Source organism: Mus musculus, chromosome 14, assembly GCF_000001635.26.
Source record: "Mus musculus strain C57BL/6J chromosome 14, GRCm38.p6 C57BL/6J".
In the NCBI taxonomy this organism is placed as follows: Eukaryota; Metazoa; Chordata; class Mammalia; order Rodentia; family Muridae; genus Mus; species Mus musculus.
In genome coordinates, this window is record NC_000080.6 from 86,901,409 (window position 1) to 86,926,884 (window position 25,476).

The 25,476-nt window shown below is 40.2% G+C and overlaps 1 protein-coding gene and 1 long non-coding RNA gene across 4 annotated transcripts in view; both read right to left on the reverse strand.

Annotated features, from left to right (window-relative positions):
- Positions 1-25,476, reverse strand: part of Diaph3 (diaphanous related formin 3) — a 485,891-nt gene that overhangs the window by 246,052 nt on the left and 214,363 nt on the right. For all 3 annotated transcript variants that reach the window (NM_019670.2, XM_011245123.2, XM_006519312.4), the window contains 3 exons: positions 17,361-17,456; positions 8,621-8,715; positions 4,529-4,630 (listed from right to left, as the gene is read on the reverse strand). In NM_019670.2, coding sequence (NP_062644.1) covers positions 4,529-4,630; positions 8,621-8,715; positions 17,361-17,456 — 293 coding nt within the window. The remainder of the gene's footprint in view (positions 1-4,528; positions 4,631-8,620; positions 8,716-17,360; positions 17,457-25,476) is intronic.
- On the reverse strand, positions 21,231-24,616 carry Gm41222. The gene is made up of 2 exons (XR_874878.1): positions 24,257-24,616; positions 21,231-23,534 (listed from the first exon to the last, which is right to left on the reverse strand). It is a non-coding gene; the product is annotated as a predicted gene, 41222 (long non-coding RNA).

A 25,476-nucleotide genomic window follows, 5' to 3' on the forward strand; every position in this document is an offset into this window, starting at 1 on the left:
TAATTGTGAGTGCACACTATGCATGTCCTTTTGGGTCTGAGTTACCTCACTCAGGATGATATTTTCTAGTTCCATCCATTTGCCTGCAAAAGACAGGATGTCCTCATTCTTAACAACTGAGTAGTATTCCAATGTGTAAATGAACCATATTTTCTGTATCCATTCTTCTATCATGGGACATCTGGGCTGTTTCTAGCTTCTGGCTATCACAAATAAGACTGCTATGAACATCGTGGAACAGGAGCCCCTGTGGCATGGTGGTGCATCTTTTGGGTCTATTCCCCTTCTGGACCCCCTAGATCTCTCAAACACTGGACCACCAAACAGACAGCATACACCAGCTGATATAGGGCCGCTAACATACATATAGTAGTGGACTCCCAGGTCTGTATTCATTCACAGATGATGCACCTAACCCTCAAGAGACTGGAGGCCCCAGGGAGTTTAGAGGTTAGGTGGGGTGGGGGGTGGGGCATCCACGTGCAGGTGGGGTGGGGAGGAGGTGTGGGATGTGGAGCAGTCAGAGGGTGGATGGGGAGGGGCAGGGAATGGAATATGGAGTGTAAAAAATGAATTATAAATAAAATTAAATTTTGAAAAGGCAAGTATGTTTTTAATATAAAGGTTAAAAATCTGAAGTCTAGATAAGTTCAAGAAAAAATCTTAAACTGTTGTAGGAATCTTATAAACAACAAAATTGTATCCAATTTTCTAAAACTATGACATTATCATTAATATAAAATTAATAAACTCCACACTCATTTCGCCTTAATAGAGGCACCAAAGTGAAATTGAGTTTTGAATTCAGAAAGAAAAGGAAATGCCCGTCATACTGTGACACCTCACATGCTTAGCCTAACATAACCTTTATACTGTAATGGAGTCTGGGGCCTTAGGGAAGGTTCTCCTGTTTGACTGGGTGTAAAAAGGAGAGGTGCAACAAGGGTGGGGGTGTAAAGAGAGTAGCTGGGGGAAGGGGAGCCAGACTGAAAAGAGGGGATGACAAAAAGAAAACAAACAAACAAACAAACAATTCACATTTAATCAACGGTTCCAGGGAGTTTAGAAGTCAGGTAGGGTGGGGAGTGGGGGGTGGGGACATCCTCATGGAGACAGGGATGGGGGTGGAAGGGGTGGAGGGAGGAGGTGTGAGATATGAATCTTCAGAAGGTAGTGGGGGGGGGCGTGGAGGAAGAGTCTGGAGTGTAAATAAATAAAAAAAATTAGGTACTTTTCTGATGTTAGTACTAAAAAATCAAGAAACTGAATAGTACACTCAGGACCACATATGAATGTAGCAGAAATGGAATAGGCTACCTTTATATAAATGCTGGGACCACACAGCTTCAAAAGCTGCTACATAGGTATATGGAGAGCTTTGTCTGACATCAATGGGAGGGGAGGCCCTTGATCCTAGGTGGAGGTTTGATGCCCCAGCATAAGGGGCTGCTAGAGGGAGTAGGTGGAGGAGCACCTTCATAGAGGCAAAGGGGAGGAGGAGTAGGAGAGGGGATGGGATGGGGGGAGGGCTGTGGAGAGGTAACCAGGAAGGAGGATATCATTTGAGATGTAAAAGAATAGAATGACTAATTTAATAAACTTAATTATATAAAAAGCATCTCGAGCCGGGCGTGGTGGCACACGCCTTTGATCCCAGCACTCCAAGGCAGAGGCAGGTGGATTTCTGAGTTCGAAGCCAGCCTGGTCTACAAAGTGAGTTCCAGGACAGCCAGGGCTATACAGAGAAACCCTGTCTCAAAAAACAAACAAACAAACAAACAAAGCATCTCCTGCAGAAGGACCTAATCTAGGACTGCCTGAGAAACCAAGGATTGCTGATGTAAACAATGCCAGCCAGTGAAGAACTGCTGTTTAGAAGAGATGCTTTCTAGGGACCAATGGAGGCACAGGTGGAGGATATTAAAGGAGCTTGCAGCAGCTTTCACATGAGCTCGCCACTGTGTTTCCCACCTGCTCCCAGAGTCTGTGTCTTGATTCCCTGCAACCTCACCTCCAACCACCAAGGGCAGAGAGGGTCAGGCAGTGTGTAGTCCAGGGCACAGGCAGCTGACTGCTGCAGCTCTGTCCAGACTGTCAGAAGGATATACTTCCCAGGTCACCAGACTTCACACAGAGCTATGACCAAGTTTGGAATGTGCAAGTTCCTGCTTGAGTGTTAGTCCCCACCACTCACTATCACAATACAAATTGTTATCAACTTCATGGGATCTAGAAGAGTGGTTCTCAAGCATCCTAATGCTGTAATGCTTTAATTCAGAGTGGTTGGGTAATGCTTTAATACACATGTGGTTGGTGACTCCCAACCATAAAATTATTTTCATTGCTACTTAACTATATGTTTGCTACTGTTAAAAATCATAATGGAAACATCTTTGTTTTGTGATGCTTGTAGGTGACCTCTGGCTGACAAAGGCCTGTTTGACCCCCAAGTGGGTCCCAATCACTAGGTTGAGCACAGCTGGTCTGGAATCACCTGGACAGAAATTTGTCTATTGGGGCAGCTTCTAGCCTGGCTTATCTGATACAGTAACAAACCCACTAAAGATGAGAAGTATTAACCTATGATGCCAGGTCCTACACTGAAAAGTAGAAAGAAAGAAACATGCCTTCCCCAGTCCTCCTCCCTGTCATTCACCCCTCTCTATGCTAGCTAGCTTCTTGATGGAGGATGCAATGTAAGTATCAGCCACATTAGACTATGGGGTGTGGTCTTAAAGTGAACAAAAGGAAGAAACAAGCATGCCTTTCCCACCTCCTCTCAGCCCACACTAACCCAGTATCATCATTCTGGAGAACAGAGTGAGTAAGAGCTTAGCTCTTGCTGCCTCATGCGTCCCTGCCCTGGCGTCCCCTCCACAGTGGCAGATACATTTTCTATCTGTGATTCACAATGAACATGTGCTGTTGTCAAGGGTTTTGTCACAGCAAATGGGGAAGATGTAAAAGTGTAAAATCTAATGGAAAGGTACAAAGCATCCATTCTAAATTGCTAACTTAAGTGTATAGAAGGTCACTGAGATGCATAGAGCTTAGCTCTGATTACTTATGCTGTGTGTGTGTTATGTGATTTTTATCTGTAAGTTGTTTTATGAATGTGTTTATAAAAATGAAAACTTATTAAAGTTTAAAATTCCAAACTTTAAAAAATAAATAAATAAATAACACATGGCGAGAAGAATGAGGAATTCTCTGCTTCATTCCCTAATCTCTACATTCTATTCCCAGAGCTTTATGGGTAAGAAAGCTAACTGTCACTGGAAAAAGACAAAAAACAAATTTAACTGAAAGAGCCTACAATATGTCTCTACATTCTATTCCCAGAGCTTTATGGGTAGGGAAGCTAACTGTCACTGGAAAAAAACACAAAAACAAATTTAACTGAAAGAGCCTACAATATGTCAAATATGGAGTACAGATAGGCATAAAAGTTAGGGGACTTGAATTGCCAACAATGTATCAAGTATAATGTCATTATGTCCAAAGGCTAATAGTATAACCTCAGATTCAAGCAAAAACAATCTTGATTTTAAAAAGTACTCCTTCTTTAAGAGATCATTATGCACAGTGTCTGTACTCCAGAAGAACTGTATGACTCAGTGATTGCAAAGCTCATTTCTTTTGCACTCAGTTCTCCATGCAGCAGGAACAGGACATGGCTAGCCTCAGACCAAATGTTACACTGATTCAATCAAAAAGGATGATTTTTTTTAAGTGTTCCAAAAATCTAAATTTCCCTCATTTTTTTTATTTAAGGTTATATAAAATTCATTTGATTATAATGCTATTTAATCCATAAATTGTGCTAAAATTTGTAAAAGGTTGGTCAGGAAAGAAAATTATTGAGGAAACCCTAAATAAAAATAAAAAAGGATGGCATTTACAATTACAATTACAAACAATTACAGTGAAGCTATAAAGGATCATTCATGCTAGGAGAAAGAAGCCCAGGATGAATGAAGACGTGACCCTTAACGTTCCAACGTGGAGATCAACAGGATTCAGCTCTAGGCCCCAGCTTACAAAACCAGGAGGGAACACAATCACTAGCAAGAAGATGCCTTGAGAAGATTTTGTTCTAATGAATTCATTTTCTCTCTCATTGCCAAGAAAAACAAAGTATTTCTAATTCCAAGGTCAAAACCATGAGCTGAGTGAGAGTGACTGACATGATCAGTGGACTCTGGCAGCTCGCTAGGCCTCCTGGATTGACATTATATCACACATATACCATTCAGAAGAGGCCTGCTTCTTGCTGTACAATTTCATAGGATATGGAAAACTGATAAACATAGTTTTCAAGAGCCCTTTGGCTTTCATCTAATTCCCAGTTTTCAGTACACTATTTTAAATCAAAGCAATGTCACAAATATCTCTGGGTTTGAAACAAAATGAAGATGGCCACTTGATGCTCATATGAACAACAGTTTTGTTGAAACTTTCTAGTTGATCTCTCTTGTTTTGCACAATAAAACCGGCCTCAGAAGAGACGGAGTAAGAAAGTACTCACCACAACAGCGAACTGCTCAGGCTCACACAAACTGTTATAGTCACTTCTAAACTGGGACAATGACTTCAACTGCTCCTCATCAGGAAGGTGCTTTATTAAGTTCTAAAAATTAAAACCAAGAACAGGAACCTTCACAATATGCCACTCTCAAAGTTTTAGAAAATTAATCAGTAAACTGTGGAAGGAAACCAGTGAAGGACTTAACCTTATTTTTTCCCCAGATAGCATCCCTTACCGTAAGCCTTAAGCAACAGGCCGCTCAGCTTGGAAACAGTCAATTTTACTTTCCTCCATCCCAGAGTTATTATATATTCAAATCAAGCACTACTGAATATTTATTTGATTGGCGTATAATTTAGAAGGGAGAACTCAACCTATACCAAAGGAACAGCTTTCTCACCTGGATAAATACGATCCATTACATTTCAGCTTTAGGGAATTGAATGTCAGAAATCTCAGGCAAAGCCAAACATTTCAGCACTTTACTCAGGGGGATCAAAGAACTCATGAGTTGCTACCAAAGGCAAGGAAAAGAATAGGAAAGAAGGAAGGGAATTTTAATGTAGTGCTTACAAGATTAACCAGAAGGGTTAAGTAAGTTTTCGGATGGGGAGGAGATGTGTAGTAAGGCAGGCCATGGACAGAGGAAGAGGAAGCCTGCAGACAGAACAGATGTGCCTGCATGTGCCCTGGTCTAGAATCCGTAGGTCCCTTCAGCTGCGCAGGCGCTTAACCATGTACAGCATGTACAATCCACACACTACCAGCCAAGCAAAGAGCTAGGTGCTCCTGATGGAATGTAAACAAATCAGCAATCCCACAGACAAAACTTACACTGAGTCCTGGTATCAAAATATATGGCATATGGGGCTAGTATACTAACATTAAGGGAGAAAAGACAGTAGGTGGCCAAAGTTCCAAATTATGTCACTAGACTCCATGTAAACTCAGATTCAAGCACAAATAGCAAGTGACTATACAGCATGCTATGCATGTTTCTTCCCAGAAACAAAAATCTCCTGAATGTTACTGGTACTAGAGGGTGTTAATAAAAGTGGTTAGATCAAAGAACATGCCATATAGGCTCAATGTGTTCTAGATAAACACTTAGTTGACTAGCTAAAGAGAAACAACAACAGAAGTATGGCAATTTAAGAATACCCTCAGAAAAACGTAGGCCCTTTTAGCCCTAGAAAGGCAAATGTAAATTTTAAAGGTTTATGGTTTTGCCACAGGAATACAAATTTCTCTTCTAGGAAACTCCTGAGACCAAAAGCCTGGCTATCCTTTACATCTTTCTCCTTCTGATCAAGTGACATTTACATTGTTAAATACCTGATTAAAGGGGACACTCAGATTCTCCGCATTTCATAATATGCTTGTTTTTAAATATTTTTAAAGATACTTAGATTGTATCCTTTCATCAGAATTTTACAAATTTTGACCTCAATATTGAAGTGTTTTAATAAGAAAAATGATTGTAAGAGTACTGCCTTAATCTTCCTCTGCTTTCAATTCCTTACTGAGTTCCCGATGGACAATGTAGAAACCCAGCCGTTTACCACCAGATCTCACATTAAACTGCTGGAAGGACAGGCACTGTTACTCTGCCATCCTCTCGTCTGTGCCAGTGTCTTCAGAAGCCACTTCAGGAGCTTTAGACTCAAATACGCAAAGATTATATTCTGTCATTCCAATCTCTAGCTCTCAACAATGTCAACAAAGCCAAACTGTGCATTGTAATTATGCACGCAAATGTCATTACTGTTGGCAAGACATAAAATCCACAAAGGTGAAGTCTCTGACACACATAAGCCTTTCACATGGCAGACACAATCAAGTGTAAGCAGTGTAAATACACGAAGGGCGTGCAACAGTGGTTTAAAAATGCACACACTGCTGACAAAGAGCATATGAACACTTTACAAAGCAGTGTGAGAGTGAAAAATTACAAAAGTGTTAATTATTAGGAAGCCATGTCTTGCTTCTATACTCATGATAAAATAAGGGAACTTTTTAAACTAAATGTGAGATTTCAAATAATATGAAAATCTTGTTTTCTAATGAATACATGAAAGCCTAATATATATGCAATTTTTTCAAGTTTTCAACTCAGGCATTCCTTTACATTTACTAAGCTGTTATTAAGAACAAGACCACCCAGATTCAAGGTCTGCTTGTTTACTCATCTAGAATCTATGGAAATATCTGTTTCACTCACTAAAGGAACTCAAACTACCATCAGACGGCCTTAACTGGGGTGAACATCCTGGGGTACCTCAGTATATGATATATATGCAAAAGAGAGATGGTCCACTGACACCTGTTCAAGAGAGGACCTAAGGTATGAGAGGAAGGCAGGCTGATGATGCTGATTGTCACAGAATTGCTACAGAAAGAAACGGAGACCTGCCAAAAAACCATCACTTCAGGTCAAGGAGGGAGAACCACGCTCAACTTTCTAAGTGACATCAATGCAAGTTAATACATTTCTTACTGTAAGCTGCTGAACTTGAGGGAAGATGCTATCACAGACAATGGAAACGGGTACACTGACAAAGTAAATGAACCTGAACCTGCAGTGGACATTAATTACATCATACAAATGACCACTTTCCCTTCTCTAGACCAGAAACTACGTAATCAAGTTAAAAGCTAATCTGTAAATATTTAACAAAATCATTACAAGAAATACAAATGTGTATTATGTAAAATGTTTTTAAGAAAGCAGATATCCGCGTTTGGTAGCTGATTACGGGATGGACCCCCAGGTGAGGCAGTCTCTGGATGGTCCATCCTTTTGTCTCAGCTCCAAACGTTGTCTCTGTAACTCCTTCCATGGGAGTTTTGTTCCCAATTCTAAGGGGCGAAGTGAATGTTTGCCTGGGGGAAATCAGTGCTGCTGGGGGAAGTATCTGAGCCTGGCAGACCGGGCAGAAATGAAAAAGCATTCTACCCTGTGACAGACAGGAAGCAGGAGAGGCAACAGGACTGCAGGAGACATCAGTTACTAAAGGATTAAAACTTCTAATGAACTTTAGTCAGTGTTCACAATAGTAAACAATATTTAATGCTCTATTCACCTATGTTGTCCAGCAAGGCTTCAAATCTTCATTCTCCTGCCTCAGGCTCCAGAATGCAGAGATCACAGACAAAGGACTCTACACTTGGCTTGTTGGGTGTTTGTGATTATTCAGAGTAATTATTAATATTTATGTTTTACACACAAATATATTATCCCTGTGATTATTACTGTTGTTATTATTATTTTTTAAGATTTATAAGTGTGTTCTTATCAGGACAAAGTGATAAACTGAAGAATTTCTCTCATCACATACTGTATTCAGATCGCTCAACTTCACATCTGACAGGGTTTCCATGTTAGACGTCTTAAATACAGTTCACTAATTTTGGTTCAACACTGTCATCCACTAAACCCCACTAAGGTCAAGGAGCCGCCAGAGGCTCAGGGAGCACTCTCTCAGAGGCCAAGAACTCTGTGAGGGGGAGCAGGATGCAGGGACACATTTGAAATGTAAATAATTAAATAAAATAATTCAAAAGAAGATCCATTTTTGAGAATCTTCTGGCCTTCAGAATGAATGTGAGGGAGGACCTTCCAAGAGAGCTCTAGGTCCTCTCAAGGCAAAATGATGCCGGGAAGAGTTGTACTGGGAACAACAACACGAAACAAAGCGCCTTCCCTCACAATCACTAAATAAGTGCTCCATGCTATAAGCTAAAGGAAACACATTTGACAAAGGATATAAAACAAACTTAAATTAACATAGCACTAGTCTTAACTATAACAAAACAAAAACATGTATGTAAAATGAAACAATATGCCTTCGAAAGAGTCATTTAAAATAATTGAAATGCAATCATTTTGATAGCATTATATTTTGTTTGCAGTTAAGAGAAGAGGCAAAGTTTTATCTCCTGGCAATGCAGAAGTTATGCTCAAACTAATTATGCAGCAATGATTTTCCAGTTCAATGACTTGGGCTAAGAATTTTGCTTCAGTTACAGATTACTACTTAATGAGAAGTTTGCAATGAAATATTGGAATTTAAACTGTGACTGCTTGTTTACCTGAATCATGGACTCTGACAACTGTGTTTCATCCACTTCCAATATCATCGTCCTGATTTTCTCATATGGCACCCGGAAGGAGCTCAGGAAGATTGCTGAGAGAGGGGGGAAAGGGGACACAATGTACGTAGTCATAAAGAGATCCGAGAAGTACTTCCATTTACATAAAATCAGAGTATACATATTTTATAAAACTGCTGTGGAGCAGTTAATATGTTACACATGTGCACGCGCACACACACTCTCTCTCTCTCTCTCTCTCTCTCTCTCTCTCTCTCTCTCTCTCTCTCACACACACACACACACACACACACACACTTCCAGGTTAGAGCTGGTGCATAAGAACTATCCTGGTTTCCTATGTAAGTGTCATGGTTGACTTTTAAGTGGAACACTGATAATTTTCAAGTGATTTAAAACAACTAAAATATGGGTGATAAGCTATCAATGCCATCATGCTGTAATAAAAGTGATAAAATCCAACTATTTGTATTTAATATTTGTATGAACACATAGCATTGTCCTGCATAGTATTTTGCAGCACAACTAGTTAGTTCAAAGAAAAGCTTTCAGAAAACAGCAAGGTCATTAATGTATTGACTTTACAAGGACTAGGAGCAAAACACTATTCTGAAATACTGTATAACATATGTGAGAGAAATATATTTGCATTTAACTAACTCTTAAACATTAAAAACTTTATTTTAGAAAATAAAGTTATCCGATGAATTAACTACATGGTAATGGATGATAATATATTACTGGGAATTCCCAATGTTACTTAGGTTTTCCTTTATATTTATTAGTAGGTATATGGTTATGTAATGTAATAATTTCCAAGGGGAGATTTTAATATATAAGATATGTTATTATGTGCTGTGCTTTAGAAACAATGCATTTGCCAGTACACCCCCCAGTATTTTACAGCTATGTTGTCACATTTCAAATTAATGTCATTTCTTAGCAGGTCATGGTGGTTCGTGCCTTACTCTTAGCTCTCAGGAGCAGAGGAAGGACAGTGACAACTTTGACTTCAGCTTGAGCTGGCCGGTCCTTTGGTTGAGCACCCTCATGACTTGATCCCAATTACCCATTACTTTTAAGGTTTTGATGACTAGACTTGACTTTAGGCTGGGAACAAATGCATTGAAACACAGTATGACTCACGGAACTCTAAAACCATGAACTGCGCTTGTTTTTAACCCTTTCTCACGGTTGAGAACAAGGGCATAGTCTGTGTTCTCACTACCAGCTTTATTTGCATATTTTTGACACCAAAAAGTCACAAGATGTAAATGCTTATTATCAATATTCTAAAAAGCAGAACAAAAAAGTATAAAAGACCCGGCTCTTTATGAAATTAAAAGGGATAGTGGCACCAGAGTTATCTAGCAAGCAAAAGAAATAGAAAAACCATATGCTAACACAAGGAATAAAAACAGCAATTTGAGAAAGAGGATACAATGCAGATGTCATCACATGCTGGTGGTCCACCTGGTTTAGTGTAACAGAAATTGTTTGATTTTTTTCCCTTTAACCTTCTTAGTTTTTCCTGTTAATTATTGATTATATAGACTAAGTTTCTCCAATACAATTTGTTTCTCAGAAGGTATTGATACGTCTAAGGCTTCTCCTTAACCTCACTGAGTTATAAGTCGAGATAGGTTTTAACAGTTTACAGTCTCAATTTGCTTGCTTCTAAAACACAACTAGTTGTAGGAGAATAACTGAAAATGAGTTTTAATATCATCAAGTGATAAAACGGCACATCAAATAAGCTCATCTCTGGACAGAGCAGAATCTCCTGAGGACTGAGACATGGACAATGGAAAAGGACTCACGTCTACTCACATGAAAGAAGCATGAAGGATCGATGAACTTAAGATAGGCAGCGGGAAAGATGGGATAGGAAGATATGCTTTAATAGTCAGAGTTTTACTTAACATTCAGCTACAAAAATAACTAGAAAACTGCAAAGCCGGAAAGGAAATATACAGAAAGAAGCACTTAAAGGAAAGGAAAGGAAAGTGACAGGAATCTTCAAAAGCAAGCAAATTGAGACTGTAAATTGTTAAAACCTACCTAAACTATAAATAACTCAGTAAGATTAAGGGGAAACCTCGGCATTACCAATACCTTCAGAAAAACAATAAATTCTATTGAAGAAACAGTCTACAGAATCAATAATTAACATGGAAAGTTAGACTGTTAAAGGGAAAAAAGGATCAAAGAATTACTCATAACTTAATTTAAGAATTCAGAAAGAAAGTAGCTAGTTTTATATTTCAGGCATTAAGGGAAAGAAACAGTTCTGAATTATCAAAAATTATCTAAAATGTTAGTTGAATCTTGAAAGCATTTTACAAGTTTCTAAAAGGAAGGGAAAGAAATATGTCAGGAAAAAAACAAAAATGTGAATCAGTTAAAAGAAATCTGAAAATGTTGGGTGTGGAAAAAAATTATTCTAAGTAGAAAGATGATCTAAAGTAAAGCTATTTATAAATATTTTAACCTTTGCATTAATTTAATGGTTTTAGGGAATTTTTTCTTGACACAGGTGGTGGTTTGAATAGGCTTGGCCCAGGGAGTGGGACTATGAGGAGGTGTGGCCTTGGTGGAGGAAGTGTGTCACTGTAGGAGTGGGCTTCCTGTCAAGATGTGCAATAATCAGCTCCATCCCTAGTACCTGCCTGCTTGCACACTGCCATGCTGCCCTCCCTGATAGTCCTCTGGACCTGTAAGCTAGGCCTACCGAAATGTTACCCTTACTAAGAGCTGCTTTGATCATGGGGTCTCTTTATATGAATGGAAACCCTAAGGCACAGCTCTAATTCCTTCTTTAAAAGAATCTGGCAATAATAATAATAATAATAATAATAATAATAATAATAATAATAATACAAATCTGTTAAAACTCTTGAGACTTCTCTTGATTCCGGAATTCTATTCCTGAAGATGGGTTGTAAGTGACTGCTAAATTGTTCATAAGCTCAACACATGGGAATTAAGTCAACTTAACTAAGTCAACAAGTTAGGTAACTAAATGGTGGCTTTTAGATCTTTCCTCCAAGTAGGACAACACATGACAAAGATGAAAACTCAAGTTGCGTGGACTTATCCCTTTGCTCTTTGGTAACATTTGGAAGGGAACCTCTCCAAGTCAGTGTCACCGTTCTACAACCAACTCTGCTTTTACTCCAAGCTATTTCTCTCCAAACCAGCAGTCAATGTCTAGAGGAGGCCCAAGTTGGGGTTCAATACCTAAAGTCTATGTTTTATAAACAGAAAAACAACTCTGAACATGGCTAAGTATTTAGTGGCAATTAGAAAATGGTAAAGCACTGTAGTGTTTAAATCCGAAAGTGTGTCTATAATCTGAAAGGGTGACAATAATCATATAAGGGATTATACCCAAATATGTTGTGATCTAGATTCTGGATCTTTTGGTTGAGTATTTTCTAAAACATGTTTCTCAGTTCAATGACTTAGAATCAATACATTATCTCTAGAGCAATCACCAGGAGCAGGATCCCTGTAGATATATGCTATGTTCATATGTATGCGTGCACACATGCATACACACTCACATACAACACCTATTGACTATTGTCAGAATGAACTACCTAATTCAAATTTTTTATCTAAAAACCCACCAGGATCCCTGCCTATAAAGTCAATGCTGATAGTAATCTGGTGGGATGAATTAAAAGTGAAATAACGGACCACGGACCTTCTAATTTACAACAATTAAACAACCCTGCCCAAGAAGTCCATTGCCAGTTTTGAAAAGAATACTTAGAGGAAACTCTCATAGCCGATTCATTCAGAAGGTACTGCATTCATGTCGCGTCTGCTCTCGACCAGCAAGAACGACACGACCACCAGTCCTTCTAACAGCAGCTTATTCAGTCTTCATCTTTCTTCTTTCTCTTCATCAGTACCGTTCCCCAGCTGAAGAGTTCTGAATCCACGCCGGATCCTTCTCAACAGTCTGTTTTACGGGAACACTTTATTAACCACTCCTTCCCCGTGATGCAGTTCTGAATCCTCCCTGTAGCAGGGGGTCTTCGCTTGTGCCTGAAGATGTTTCTTGTCCCGGGTTTCGGCACCACTTCTTGCGCGCCCCCAACTCGCCAGCAAGAACGACGCTGCTACAGGATCCTTCTGCACACGTTTATTCAGTCCTGTTTCTTCTTTCTCTATATCTCCCGTTTTTATATCTCTCCCTTGTTTATATCTCCCCTGTTTGTATCTCTCCCTCGTTTATATCTCCCAATAATAACAATCCTCTCTCGAATAATAATCCTCCCTCTAACCCGGGCCTCTCACTCTTATATACTCTCAGTTCCCATCCACGCACAGCAGGCCACGCCACCTCACCAGGCACGCAGCTTCAGCTAATCAGGGCAGCAGGGGCAAATCTCCACCAAATTGGATTCACCTGAATCCTGGTACACCTGCTCAGCACTCAAGATGTTTGTGTCTTATATGAGGAAGTCAGGTGCAAGTCATATGACTTAGCTGCAGTCTCTGGCGCCTTTGGGACTGCCGCCACACCCGCTCCCCACAATTCCCCCTTTTTTCTTTTTTGGCAGAGAGAATGTCTGTAGATAGCCACCAGCAGCCATGTCCCTTACCCGTCCTTGGGAGACAAACAGCATTGGTTTGATCCCTGTCTTAGGTTGGTGACATGCCCAGGGAGTCTTATCACTGACTACCTCTCAATCATGCCAAGCCACTCCTGGGGAGATTGTGTTTTGCTTGCGGCAGGTGCATCAAAAGGCCAGGATGTTAATTAACTTATGGCCAGATCTTAATTGCTGCAAGCAAGCCTCATGGGTGAAGGTAGAGGTCTGATCCCCAGTGTGCAAGCATAGGGGCCCTACACAAAACCATCCCTTAGGCTCATCACCCAGAGAGGTCTTGGCCAGCTCCCGTGTCGTTTTTCCTGGGGGAAGGGAACTAGGACACTGAACCTTCATGCAATCAGACATGCCTTCCACAGGATGCCAACAGCAAGCTATCCTCTGTGCAGTGCTTAGCCTCGCACCCCACGGCATAACGCAGCATAATTTCTTTTAGAGCAGCAAACCGAATCTGAGGAGATTGTCCCGCCTCCACTGCAGCAAAAGCCTACGCTACCATGGCGAAAGTGCGGGCCGCACACTCTGCACCTAACACATGTGCCAAACACAAAAAACACACACACTATAACAAGCATACATCCCAGGGCTCTCATCCCCGCTCATCTTCCCTGAAGCAAGGGATAGATGGCCAGCGAGGCTATCTCTTTAAGGGGAATTCAGGGATCAAAAAGCATGGAAAAATTTGAATGTCATGTCGAGCTGGTATCGGCTTCTGGAACACCGAAAGGATCTCTCATCTCGGCTCCATCCTTTGTGCTTGTGGGACCATCCACCACATCCACAGGGGCAACTGGATCAGGAGCCTCATTCTTGCAGCGTCTCACCAATCTCTCCGGCACCCAAAGAGGTTCCGTCTGGTCCTGTGGAAACACACAAACAGACCCTCTCGCCCACGTCAACACCTGATCCGGTCGATCCCCAGTGGAGATGGACACAATACCTCGTGGTGATGAGACCATAACCTCAATCACCTGTGTGTTCATCTGGGAAGTCAATATGAAAGTCAAGTTTTCACTAGCTTCCCCTCTGTTGGGCAATGATTTCCGTGCCCTTATGGCAATCTGATTCACCTGCTTAAACACCTGCACTGGATATCCTGTCTGTTGTTGTGCAAATCGACCTTGATCAAGCAACATATCTCTATCCCATGCAAATTCAGCTTGATCAGTGAAAATAGGACATCCCAGCAAGGAGAATCTATCCTCTTTCCAGACCTCCGGACAGAAGGTCTGCCCATAGATGGCTGCCGAGGAGGCATAGGGAGGGGGAGCAGAAGCTAATTCACCTTCCTCCTCCGCCTCAGCTCTGTTGTCCTGTCCTTTCTGTCCACCTGATAACACTGTGTCTCCTTTCTTTTTCCTTTTTCTTTTTAAGCCCTTTTCCTCTTCCGACATACTTTCTTGTTGCTCTGTAAGGATTTTCTGACCTGTCTTGACTGCCTCTCGATTCAAACAGTAACAGAGTCCATATATCAGAACAAACAAGACCAAAACTATCAGACCTACCCACAAAGGGTCAATGGGAGAAAAAAGCATAACTACACAGCGAGGATCTATTGATCACTACACTGAGGTTATCATAGTTCCTTAACTTGTCCCCAAACCAGGAACCTTAACTTGTCCCAAAGCCAGGAACCTTTCGTTACCTTGTGCCTGCTTCCTGGCAACTTTATATTCCCCTCTATTTTATCCGAGGTCCTTCCCAAACTCCTGGGTTACTTTGTGCCTACTTCCTGGCAACTTTATGCTCACCTCTATTTTATCCGAGGTCCTTCCCAAACTCCTGGGGTCGCAAGTTTCACTCACCGTGAACTTACCCTGCCAGCAACCACTGACTGCTGAAAGTTCTGAACTCGGTGGGGGAGTCGGTTCCCCGTACAGGCCACCAATTGTCACGCCCGCTCTCGACCAGCAAGAACGACGCGACCACCAGTCCTTCTAACAGCAGCTTATTCAGTCTTCATCTTTCTTCTTTCTCTTCATCAGTACCGTTCCCCAGCTGAAGAGTTCTGAATCCACGCCGGATCCTTCTCAACAGTCTGTTTTACGGGAACACTTTATTAACCACTCCTTCCCCGTGATGCAGTTCTGAATCCTCCCTGTAGCAGGGGGTCTTCGCTTGTGCCTGAAGATGTTTCTTGTCCCGGGTTTCGGCACCACTTCTTGCGCGCCCCCAACTCGCCAGCAAGAACGACGCTGCTACAGGATCCTTCTGCACACGTTTATTCAGTCCTGTTTCTTCTTTCTCTATATCTCCCGTTTTTATATCTCTCCCTTGTTTATATCTCCCCTGTTTGTATCTCTCCCTCGTTTATATCTCCCAATAATAACAATCCTCTCTCGAATAATAATCCTCCCTCTAACCCGGGCCTCTCACTCTTATATACTCTCAGTTCCCATCCACGCACAGCAGGCCACGCCACCTCACCAGGCACGCAGCTTCAGCTAATCAGGGCAGCAGGGGCAAATCTCCACCAAATTGGATTCACCTGAATCCTGGTACACCTGCTCAGCACTCAAGATGTTTGTGTCTTATATGAGGAAGTCAGGTGCAAGTCATATGACTTAGCTGCAGTCTCTGGCGCCTTTGGGACTGCCGCCACACCCGCTCCCCACACATTCAGACTTCCTTTACAAACCATAAAAGATTGCTTTAAGTCAACATTAACAATTTCGATGCAGGATACCTATGGTTTTCAAAATGTGATTACTTTTCTGAGGTAACTTCAGAAAACTTCAACAATATAACTTCAACGATACCTAATTATTAATACGGTGTTACAGTCTGAGAGTGTTTCTTCAGTGAGGAAATCTACATATACACACATCATACATAAGACCCAAAACATCAGTAAGGTAATGTACATGTACAAAAGTATAACTTCCAACTGAGGGAAAAATACATCCACATCCCATATCACAGGAGATAGACTGTGTATAATCTAATCATCTTATTAAAAGGATGGACAACTCTGAAAGAGACTAAACTACCAATTAAGTGCTTAAATCCAGAAGGGATATCATCTCCATTAACATATTCACTGGCCCAAACATGTCACTAGATAATACCAATATAAAATAGGCAGAGATGTCCAATCAACCTATGCTCAGAAAAAGCATTTGTGACCATCAGGCAGTAGCATTGTCACCATAGCCCATAAAGACCTAACCCTGGCTTCAATTGTAGAAAGGGTTACTCTCTGCCATACTGAGGATGGAGAGTCATTTCTGACCCACTTAGAGGGCTCTCAAGCCTACCTTTTGTTTATATTACTCTCATATAACAATCTATAATCAATGGCACATAACATTATCCTCTGGCTAGATAACTGTTTTCTTCTGATATTTGCTAAAAGCCCATTTAAGGAGTGTAACAACTGAGAAGTAGACTAACATGTCTTGTTCTTCAAGATTCTTCACCTTATACCTCTCTTGCATCACCTGAAAGTAATATACACAGGTCAGACTATCTCGGCTCAAAGCAAAATTCTCTTTGATGCATTTAAGATGCAGTAAGAAATGAATTAGGAACAAAATTATTTCCTTCTCTCATAATAATTCAGGCAGGAAGACAATTGAGCACTACGTATTTAGCTCCTGTAACAGTAATTAAATCTAAAATATTTCCATCAGAGATTTTGAAGAAAAGGCTTTGAGCTGCTCAGGTGGAATAATGGAATTCCTCTTATTCCTCATCCTGATTTCCATTAGTATGCCAACGGCTGTCCTGCATGATAAAGTGTCACAAATAACAGTTATTAAGAAGGATAAAAGAATAGATAGATTACGAAGTCCAAACTGTGATGTCATCACCTGAATTCTTGTCTTTAATACCTGAAAAAAGAACTTTAAAGAGCAGTTCCTTAGGCATTTGTAGGAAACAGAATTTCATCTTAAATCCTTTTCTTATTTTCTAGTACATATTAATCTTTTCAAGATTTTAATCTTGTAATTTGCATGAAGGAGACATATTTGAACTTGGGATTCAAGCTAAGAAATTAAAATGATTGAAAACAAGACACAAAATGAGCAGATTTCAAGAAACAATCCTCAGTACATCGATACTTCAAAATGGTATTCATATGTGATACTTACAAAGGTTCTGAGCAATTTTAGGATCTAGAAATTTAAGTTCCTTCATTCTCTTCTTAATAACTTTCTTCTCATCAAAGTCATTTGTATTCCTTTTCTCTGTAAGACAAAGAAGAGATTAATGTTAGAATCAGTATGACCTTCAAGGGCAAAATGGCAGGAGATGAACTTTTTCCATCAAAGAAGTTAACATGTATGTATTCTAAATCACACAGTAATAAAAATAAAATACTATCACCTAAGACCCAGGACATGTGCCATGGCGTTTGGGCTAAGCCTGAGATGGGAGCGACAGCACAAGGTGTGAGAGTGTATATAGTCAGTCAACTCTCTTACATAGAAGGAGAACACGGTTTTAGAAGCTGATAAACGTTATTTAGATGAGGTTTAGAAGTGAGCCCAAGGACAGACTGTGGTAGAGCAAGCCTTTAAGGCCAACACTCAGGAGGTAGAGGAAGGTAGATCTCTGTCAGTTTGAGACCAGCATGGTGTATAGAGTGAGTTTGTAACTGCCAGAGCTACACAAAGAAACCCTGTAATGAAAGAAGAAAAAAAAAAAAAGACAAGACACACACAGCTATTGTATGTCTGAATTAGCATGTCCATTTAGAAGGAAAAATGTAATCTGGTAATTATTCAGGTAATACACTATTCTTCATAAACAACATGTGGTTTTGTTATAAACTTTATTCATCCTAAGGGATTACAAATTATACTCCCACATACTGCATAAACATAGCACTGATTTTATTATATGTTTACATTCATTTTTTGTTGTACTAGGAATACTAAGCACCAATTCTAAACTACTAGGCTAGGTGATGTATATGCAATGCTAGACCAGGCAGGTACCCCAACATCAAAAAATTTATGGCCCAATACAAGTGGCTGTAAAGTAAATGACAGTCAACATACACTGGTAAACTCATTAATTTTTCAATAAGAACCAGAGGGGAAAAGAAGGCTAAACTAAGGCATGCAAGTCAAATATGACCTTCCTGAGATAATGGGGTATAATTCAACACTTGAAGGAGAAAATACAGGTTGGGGGTTTGGGGGGGTGGAGAAGAAGAGAAAATAGAACGGATGAGTCAAGAGTGTGAAAGACAAATATGAAAAATCATTCACCTTAATTAATGCAGTCTCAGGTCCCACGCAATTGGTATGAACTCACTGATAAGTGGATATTAGCCCAGAAACTTAGATATAAGGTACAATTTGCAAAACACATGAAACTGAAGAAGAACAAAGACCAAAGTGTGGACACTTTGCCCCTTCTTAGAATTGGAAATAATCACCCATGGAAAGAGTTACAGAGACAAAGTTTGGAGCTGAGACAAAAGGATGGTCCATCTAGAGACTGCCATATCCAGGGATCCATCCCATAATTAGCCTCCAAACGATGACACCATTGCATTCACTAGCAAGCCTTTGTTGCAAGGACTGTGATATAGCTGTCTCTTGTGAGACTAGGCCAGGGCCTAGCAAACACAGAAGTGGATGCTCACAGTCAACTATTGGATGGATCACAAGGCCCCCAATGGAGGAGCTCACTAAATGTCTTTGGAGTCAATACATTCCTGTGTTTAAATGTAGGAATTCACAAAGTACAGAGAAGAGAGATACTGTTAATTTACTTGCTGTCAAATGAGGTACAAATTTGAAGTAGGCCATCTTTGAACATTTTTGGTTTAGGTAATGCTTCCCCCTTCATATGGTCACATCTAAGAGGCAACTGCACATGAAAATATAGAGAGGAGCAAAGATCGTATGCCCCAGTACAGGGGAATGCCGGGGCCAGGAAGTGGAATAGCATTTGAAATGTAAGTGAAGAAAATACCTAATACATATATATATATGTGTGTGTGTGTGTGTGTGTGTGTGTGTGTGTGTGTGTATGTATATATATGTATATGTATACATACACACACACACACACACACACACATACATACACATACATATACATATATGAAGAAAACTAGAAAGAAGATGCAGTATCATTCCCAACAGTTATTCCATTGTAGTGGATTTCCTCGATGGTTAAATGACCACAAAATTCAAAACTTACCTTCCTGGCACATAATACCTTATCATTTTATACTGGGTAAAATTAGATAGATGAAATCTATTAACAAGGGCGTAACCCTTTGCTTAATTTCAAAAATTACAATCATCTACCATTTTTTGGGAGAATCTGTGTTGTATTTTGTCATCCCTAAGAGATGGGCAGGCTCTATCCAATTTGTAAGATTTGGTTCCCATCAGTGCCCTCTGAAATGCTGAAATATTTCCTAGTGTATTCTGAAAAAAGCCAAAGGAAGGCAGCCTAATCTTTAATGAACACCCAGGGAAGACTGTGAGGGAGGGCATGGAGCAACCTTCAGCTTCACCTGTCACCTCATGAGCTTAACCCTCGTCTCCACAGTGAGGGAAGGGTCGCAAGCAGTAGATGGCTAACTTCAACTCCCATAGCCTTCTTACTGGAGTACACTAAGTATCATGATAAAAATTAAAGTTTACTATCAACCTTGACACCATCAGCTTACCCTCAGAGATTAACAAGTATTAACTAATTTTCTCTGGCTTAGAAGGAAGTTATATTAGACTCTTAGTCACTGTGCTGAGAACAAAACGAATGAAGAGTTTTCCTCATCTTCCCAGCTACAGAGCCAAAGGATCGGATGTACACAGAGAATAGGGACAGAGAATTCAGAAGAAGATTTTCACGGAAAACAGTGGAAGCAAAACTTGCAAGGTTGAAATAGTTCATGTTAATATGACACAGAGAAGTCTACTTAGCCAAAGAGATGAGAGGACAAAAATAATAATAATGTCCAGGACATTTAGAACTGAAAAGTTTTCTCTTTCAAAATCAGCCAAACAGCTGTGTACTTTTTTTTTTTTTTTTTTTTTTTTTTTTTTTGGTGTTTCGAGACAGGGTTTGTCTGTGTAGCCCTGGCTATCCTGGAACTCACTTTGTAGACCAGGCTGGCCTCGAACTCAGAAATCCACCTGTCTCTGCCTCTGCCTCTGCCTCTGGCTCCCAAGTGCTGGGATTAAAGGCGTGGGGCACCATGCCCGGGAGCTGTGTACTGCTGACCAGTCGAAAGCAGGGAAACGATGAACTTAAGTGCCATAGTACAGCAGTTAGTGTGGTTCAAGTCCCCAGAACAGTAAAAGGAACCCAACCCTTTTAAGAGGTGAGGCTGTTAGGTTACCGATACTCTGTGGTCAGAAGGGATTAGAGGAAGTTCCTAAACCCTACACCTTCATGTAAAGATTGTTTACAGAGCCAAATGGCCCCTTCCACATTTTTCTCTGGCTCCCTGACTCTCCATGCAAACCATCCCATTCCCACACACATCTGCCATGGTGCCACTCTCTTTACTCTAAGGAATTCTCCAGTAAATGAGCTACTTTTCTGTGTACCACATAGCTTCTGTTATTTTGTTAAAATATGGGGGATGACTAATACAACAATAAGAATGATTCATTATAGAGAACACGGATAAAGTAGACTGGTCATTTAGTGGGAATAAAGATTTTACACAAAACACCATTCCCATTACTGTGCAATAATGCCTCGGTGAAACATTAAGATGTAAGGTCCCTGAAGTACAGAGAGCTTGCAATGGTGACAAAGTTCTGCATCTCGGCCTCATCACGCTCCTGCCCTAATGCTATAGATGACAGTAGGGGTACACAAAAGGAGTGCGAAGAGTGACATGAGGTGGTCATGGCTCTCGTGGACCACCCCTGAAACAGAAACATGATGAACACATCAGAGTGCACAGCACAGTGGAGCCCCCAGCAGTAAAGCACACACCAGCATCGTCAGCCATACAAAAACACTGTTGCTGCAGGACAGGATTTTTTTTTTTCCTGGATAACATGGAACTCTGAGTCACAGAGGCCGATCATTAAGATCATCTAGTCTTGTGAGCTAGCCATTCTGGCATTAGAAATCTATGTTTAATCTGACTTCCTAGACATGTAAAGGAACACTCCATTTTTTCCATGAGAAGATTAATACTGTTCAAAAGTGCCTGTGATGGTGAACACAGCATCCGCTGCATTTTATATGGGCTTTATGTCAGAATTAAGTCAAAGATGACAAAACTTTCTCTGACACCAAGAGCCATGAACTGAAAAAGTCTTTTTAAATTACGTCTTCACTTTATTCTTTTTAAATGTTCAAAGTTTCAAAAATAGCAGCAAAATTATAGGAAGAATCTCCTTTCAAAATCTTTTCTTTCACACTAAATTTTCCATTAAAAATTATTGTTCCATGGTACATGATTGTACATCTTATTCCGGCCCATTTTCCATTATGTTCTAATCAGATTGATTTAAAATGTGACCTTTGAAGAATTAGATTCCATATAAATTTTATCATAGATTGCATATAAATTTTATCATACATTATTTCACTATTAAAAAACCTAGAATACACAGGTCAAAATGTGTTGATAGTTAGGAAAAGCAGAATAACACAAAAAGATAGTTTTCTCTTGTCATATGGAATATGTTATATAATTATGTTCTATTTCTATAATTTTATTGAGTCTTTCAGAATAAATGTATATTACACTGTTTTTAAACCTGAAACATTGAAAATATGCCAAGCGCTTATTTAATATGAATCTTAAACATTTATGCATGTAAATGCTTTCAAAAATTGCCATTTTTAATAAACTTCTAAACACAATGAACTGACTCCAAAGATCGGAAAACACAGAGTTGTACCGGATTAAAACGCAACTCGATAACTTTGATGTGACAGCAAATTCAACCCAACTACAGAAAACAAGAATAAACAATATACCTAGGAAATGAGGCATGTGCAGTCTTAACAGCATTCAAAATAGAGGGAGAGGTAGGGAGAAAACGAGGCCCCAATGAATGGCTTACATCACACTAATGTCTGTCTTACAGATATTCTAAGAGGCTAATAAAGAATGGAAAAACATGAATTTTAGAAGCACAACAGTCAAAGCATATGGAATTCTGTTTCTCTAGCTGTTCTACAGATGAGGGAACCTGGCTATTTATTTAGAGGTTATTTACAGGTGGTCAAACATAGAACTTGACTGTGACCAGATCTGAGATCACACTGGTGCCACCACCCAACTGGCCTAGGAAGGACGGAGACAGAAGTCTGCAGTACTAATTGATCTGAAGCCAGCACACTAGATAAAGAAACCTACCAGCCCTTGCTGTATCACTTGGTGCAGCATCCTCTGGCTCCACAGGCTCACAAGGAGCACGCTCAGGAAGGTGGTTAGGACTGAGCGAGAGAAGAGGCCACCACCTTCAGGATACAATTAGCTGCATTGGAAGCTTTGGAAACCAGTTACAGCTCAGGGTGGAAAGGAACTTCTCTCCTGTGAAACATAACTAGCTAGGGCTCAGTCCCTGCGATCTGGGACAGATAAAATGGTGGACAATTTTAAGAATTAGGACTTAAGAAAAACAGCAAACAGCTGACAAAGGTGCTCACACTATGGTGGTTGTAATATAATAACATGGTTTTATAGAAGATTTGGAAAACAAGCATAAAATACAAAAAAAAATACAAAACTTGCAGGTGAAAGGAAAAAGGCTTGTAATGAGAAACAACTGTGCACGTGCAAACACACACACACACACACACACACACACACACACACACACACACTCACCATAAACACCACACAGGTTTTGTTTGCGAGACAACCTTGGCAAACAATGAAGTAAATTTTTTTGGTCCTAAGAACTCTATAAATTACTTTAGTCTTAACTGACCTGTCAAACCTAATTTTAGTTATTTCTGGACACACAAACAAAATGATATGCAACTAACTACACAGAAAACATTCAGAGCAAAATACATAGGCTATATCTCTGTTCAAATATTAATGTGTGTCTGCCATAACCAATTTTTTCTGGCAAAAGAAGTTTTTGACAATTCAGGAAGAGTGTTGAAGCACTAAATGAAATTTTATGCAAAAGATTATTGTATCTATGGCAATCATCCCAAGTATAGTAAATACATGCATATTTTCCATTACATGATATTCTACTTCAGTAGTCAATGTCAAAAAACAAAAGCCTGCGAAGGGCTTTACTCTATAATAAAGGTCCCGGAAAAATAGGGAGAAGGAATTCATGACTTTAACTAAAGCTTGAAAATACCTACCCTGTGTTTTAAAACCACTCTGACATGTCTATAGCGCCCTACGAAGGCACAGAGAAGCACCTAGATCCAGCAATGGCAACAACATCTCACTCTCAGGTTCTCTGCTTGGGCTCAATGTGTCTTTCTGTCTCTCTTCTCTCTCCTCCTCTCCCTCCCCCACCTCTCTCCACCTCCCACATTATTGGTGTAATTTTGGTTAGGATGTGTTTCACTTGTTAAATAAGGTCTCACTACCATCCTCCTGCCTCAGCATCCAGAGTACTAAAATGACAGGTGGCCACCACCACAGCAAGTTTATTTTCCTATTTGCTTGTCCCTGCAAGAAATACATCAAAGAAAATATTTTAGCTGTTCTCAAAAGCCAACCTCAACCACAGAAATGAACAACTTTATTCACCTGAAAATTATTACATCCACAACTTAAAATGAATCAATAACTGCAGGTGCCCTTTGTATAAACAGCCTCTCATAACCAAGAAATTAAAAATAAATAAATAAATAAATAAAAAAGGCAAAGTGTTTCCCAATTTACATTAAATAACTTTAAACATAAAACTGTTGGCAGCCCCAAGGGCCGGGATAATTAATAGAAATATGCACCTTCCAGGAGTGCGAAGTAGGTGGAACCTCTGGAAAGTCCCAGAGACTTAGGATAGAGGAGACTCCCAGGAAAAATAGGGAGAAGGAATTCATGACTTTAACTAAAGCTTGAAAATACCCACCCTGTGGTTTAAAACCACTCTGACATGTCTATAGCGCCATCAATGTGTGTGACCTTAGGTGAAATGGCTAACCATTGGGAGATGAAACCTGAAGAGACCACATGCAGTAGTTAGACAGGGACCCCAGTGGAGGGATGGAGACACAACCCACCTTCAAAATTTTGACCCAAAAATGCTCATGTCTAAAAGAAATGCAGGGGGGCAAATGAAGCAGAGACTGGCTTACAAGTGACTACACCAAATTGGTATCCATCATCAATGGGTATCCATAAAACCATTATACCATTACATATGCTATGTTGTGCTTGTAGACATGAGCCTAGCATAGCTGTACTCTGAGAGGCTCTACCAGCATCCAACTGAGAAAGATGCAGATACTCACAACCAAGCATTAGACTGAGCACAGAGACCCATATAGAAGAGTAAGGGGAAGGGTTGAAGGAGCTGAAGGGGATGGCAACCCCACAGAAGACCAACAGTGTCAACTATCCCAGAGATCCCAGAGGCTGAGCTACAAAGAGCATACATGGGCTGGGCTCAAGCCCCTGGCACATATGTAGCAGAGGACTGCCTGCTCTCGCCTCAGTGGGAGAGGATGCACCTAATCCTATAGAGACTTGATGTCAACTTGTGGGGATTGAGGGGACTCTCTCAGAGGAGAAAGGGATGGGGAAAGAACTTTGCAAGGTGGGACTGGGGGAGGAAACATGTGGGATGTAAATAATTAAAAAAAAAACTATTGTGGGGAAAAATAAAGTGAATATGAAAACTGCTCTGGGTAGTGATGAGGCACATATTAAGAGTATGCTTGCTGCACAGAAGGCGAGTTTTGATCTTAGAGATTTAAAATCAGAGACAAAAGAAAATAGTATTAGAATTAAGAACCCCACTAAGAAAGAAATTATATTCATTTGTCAGATGATCTTTCTTGGTTCAGTTGGTAACTCAGAAAAATACCCTTATATATTTTACCATGTACCTTAGTATTTCCCAACCCTAAAGAACCATTCTGCCTCCTGGTCTTTATGGATTCACAAGAACACTGGCGTTTCTTCATCATGGAATAATATAAGTATTCATAAAAGGCATTTTTACAATGAACTTCTGTTTTGGCAGCACAACCTTCTCATGCATATGCTCAGATAATGCTAGGAAGTAGAAATATGCTTCTGCTACAAGAATCTGCAATAAAGCCTTTGAACACTAATGCACGACA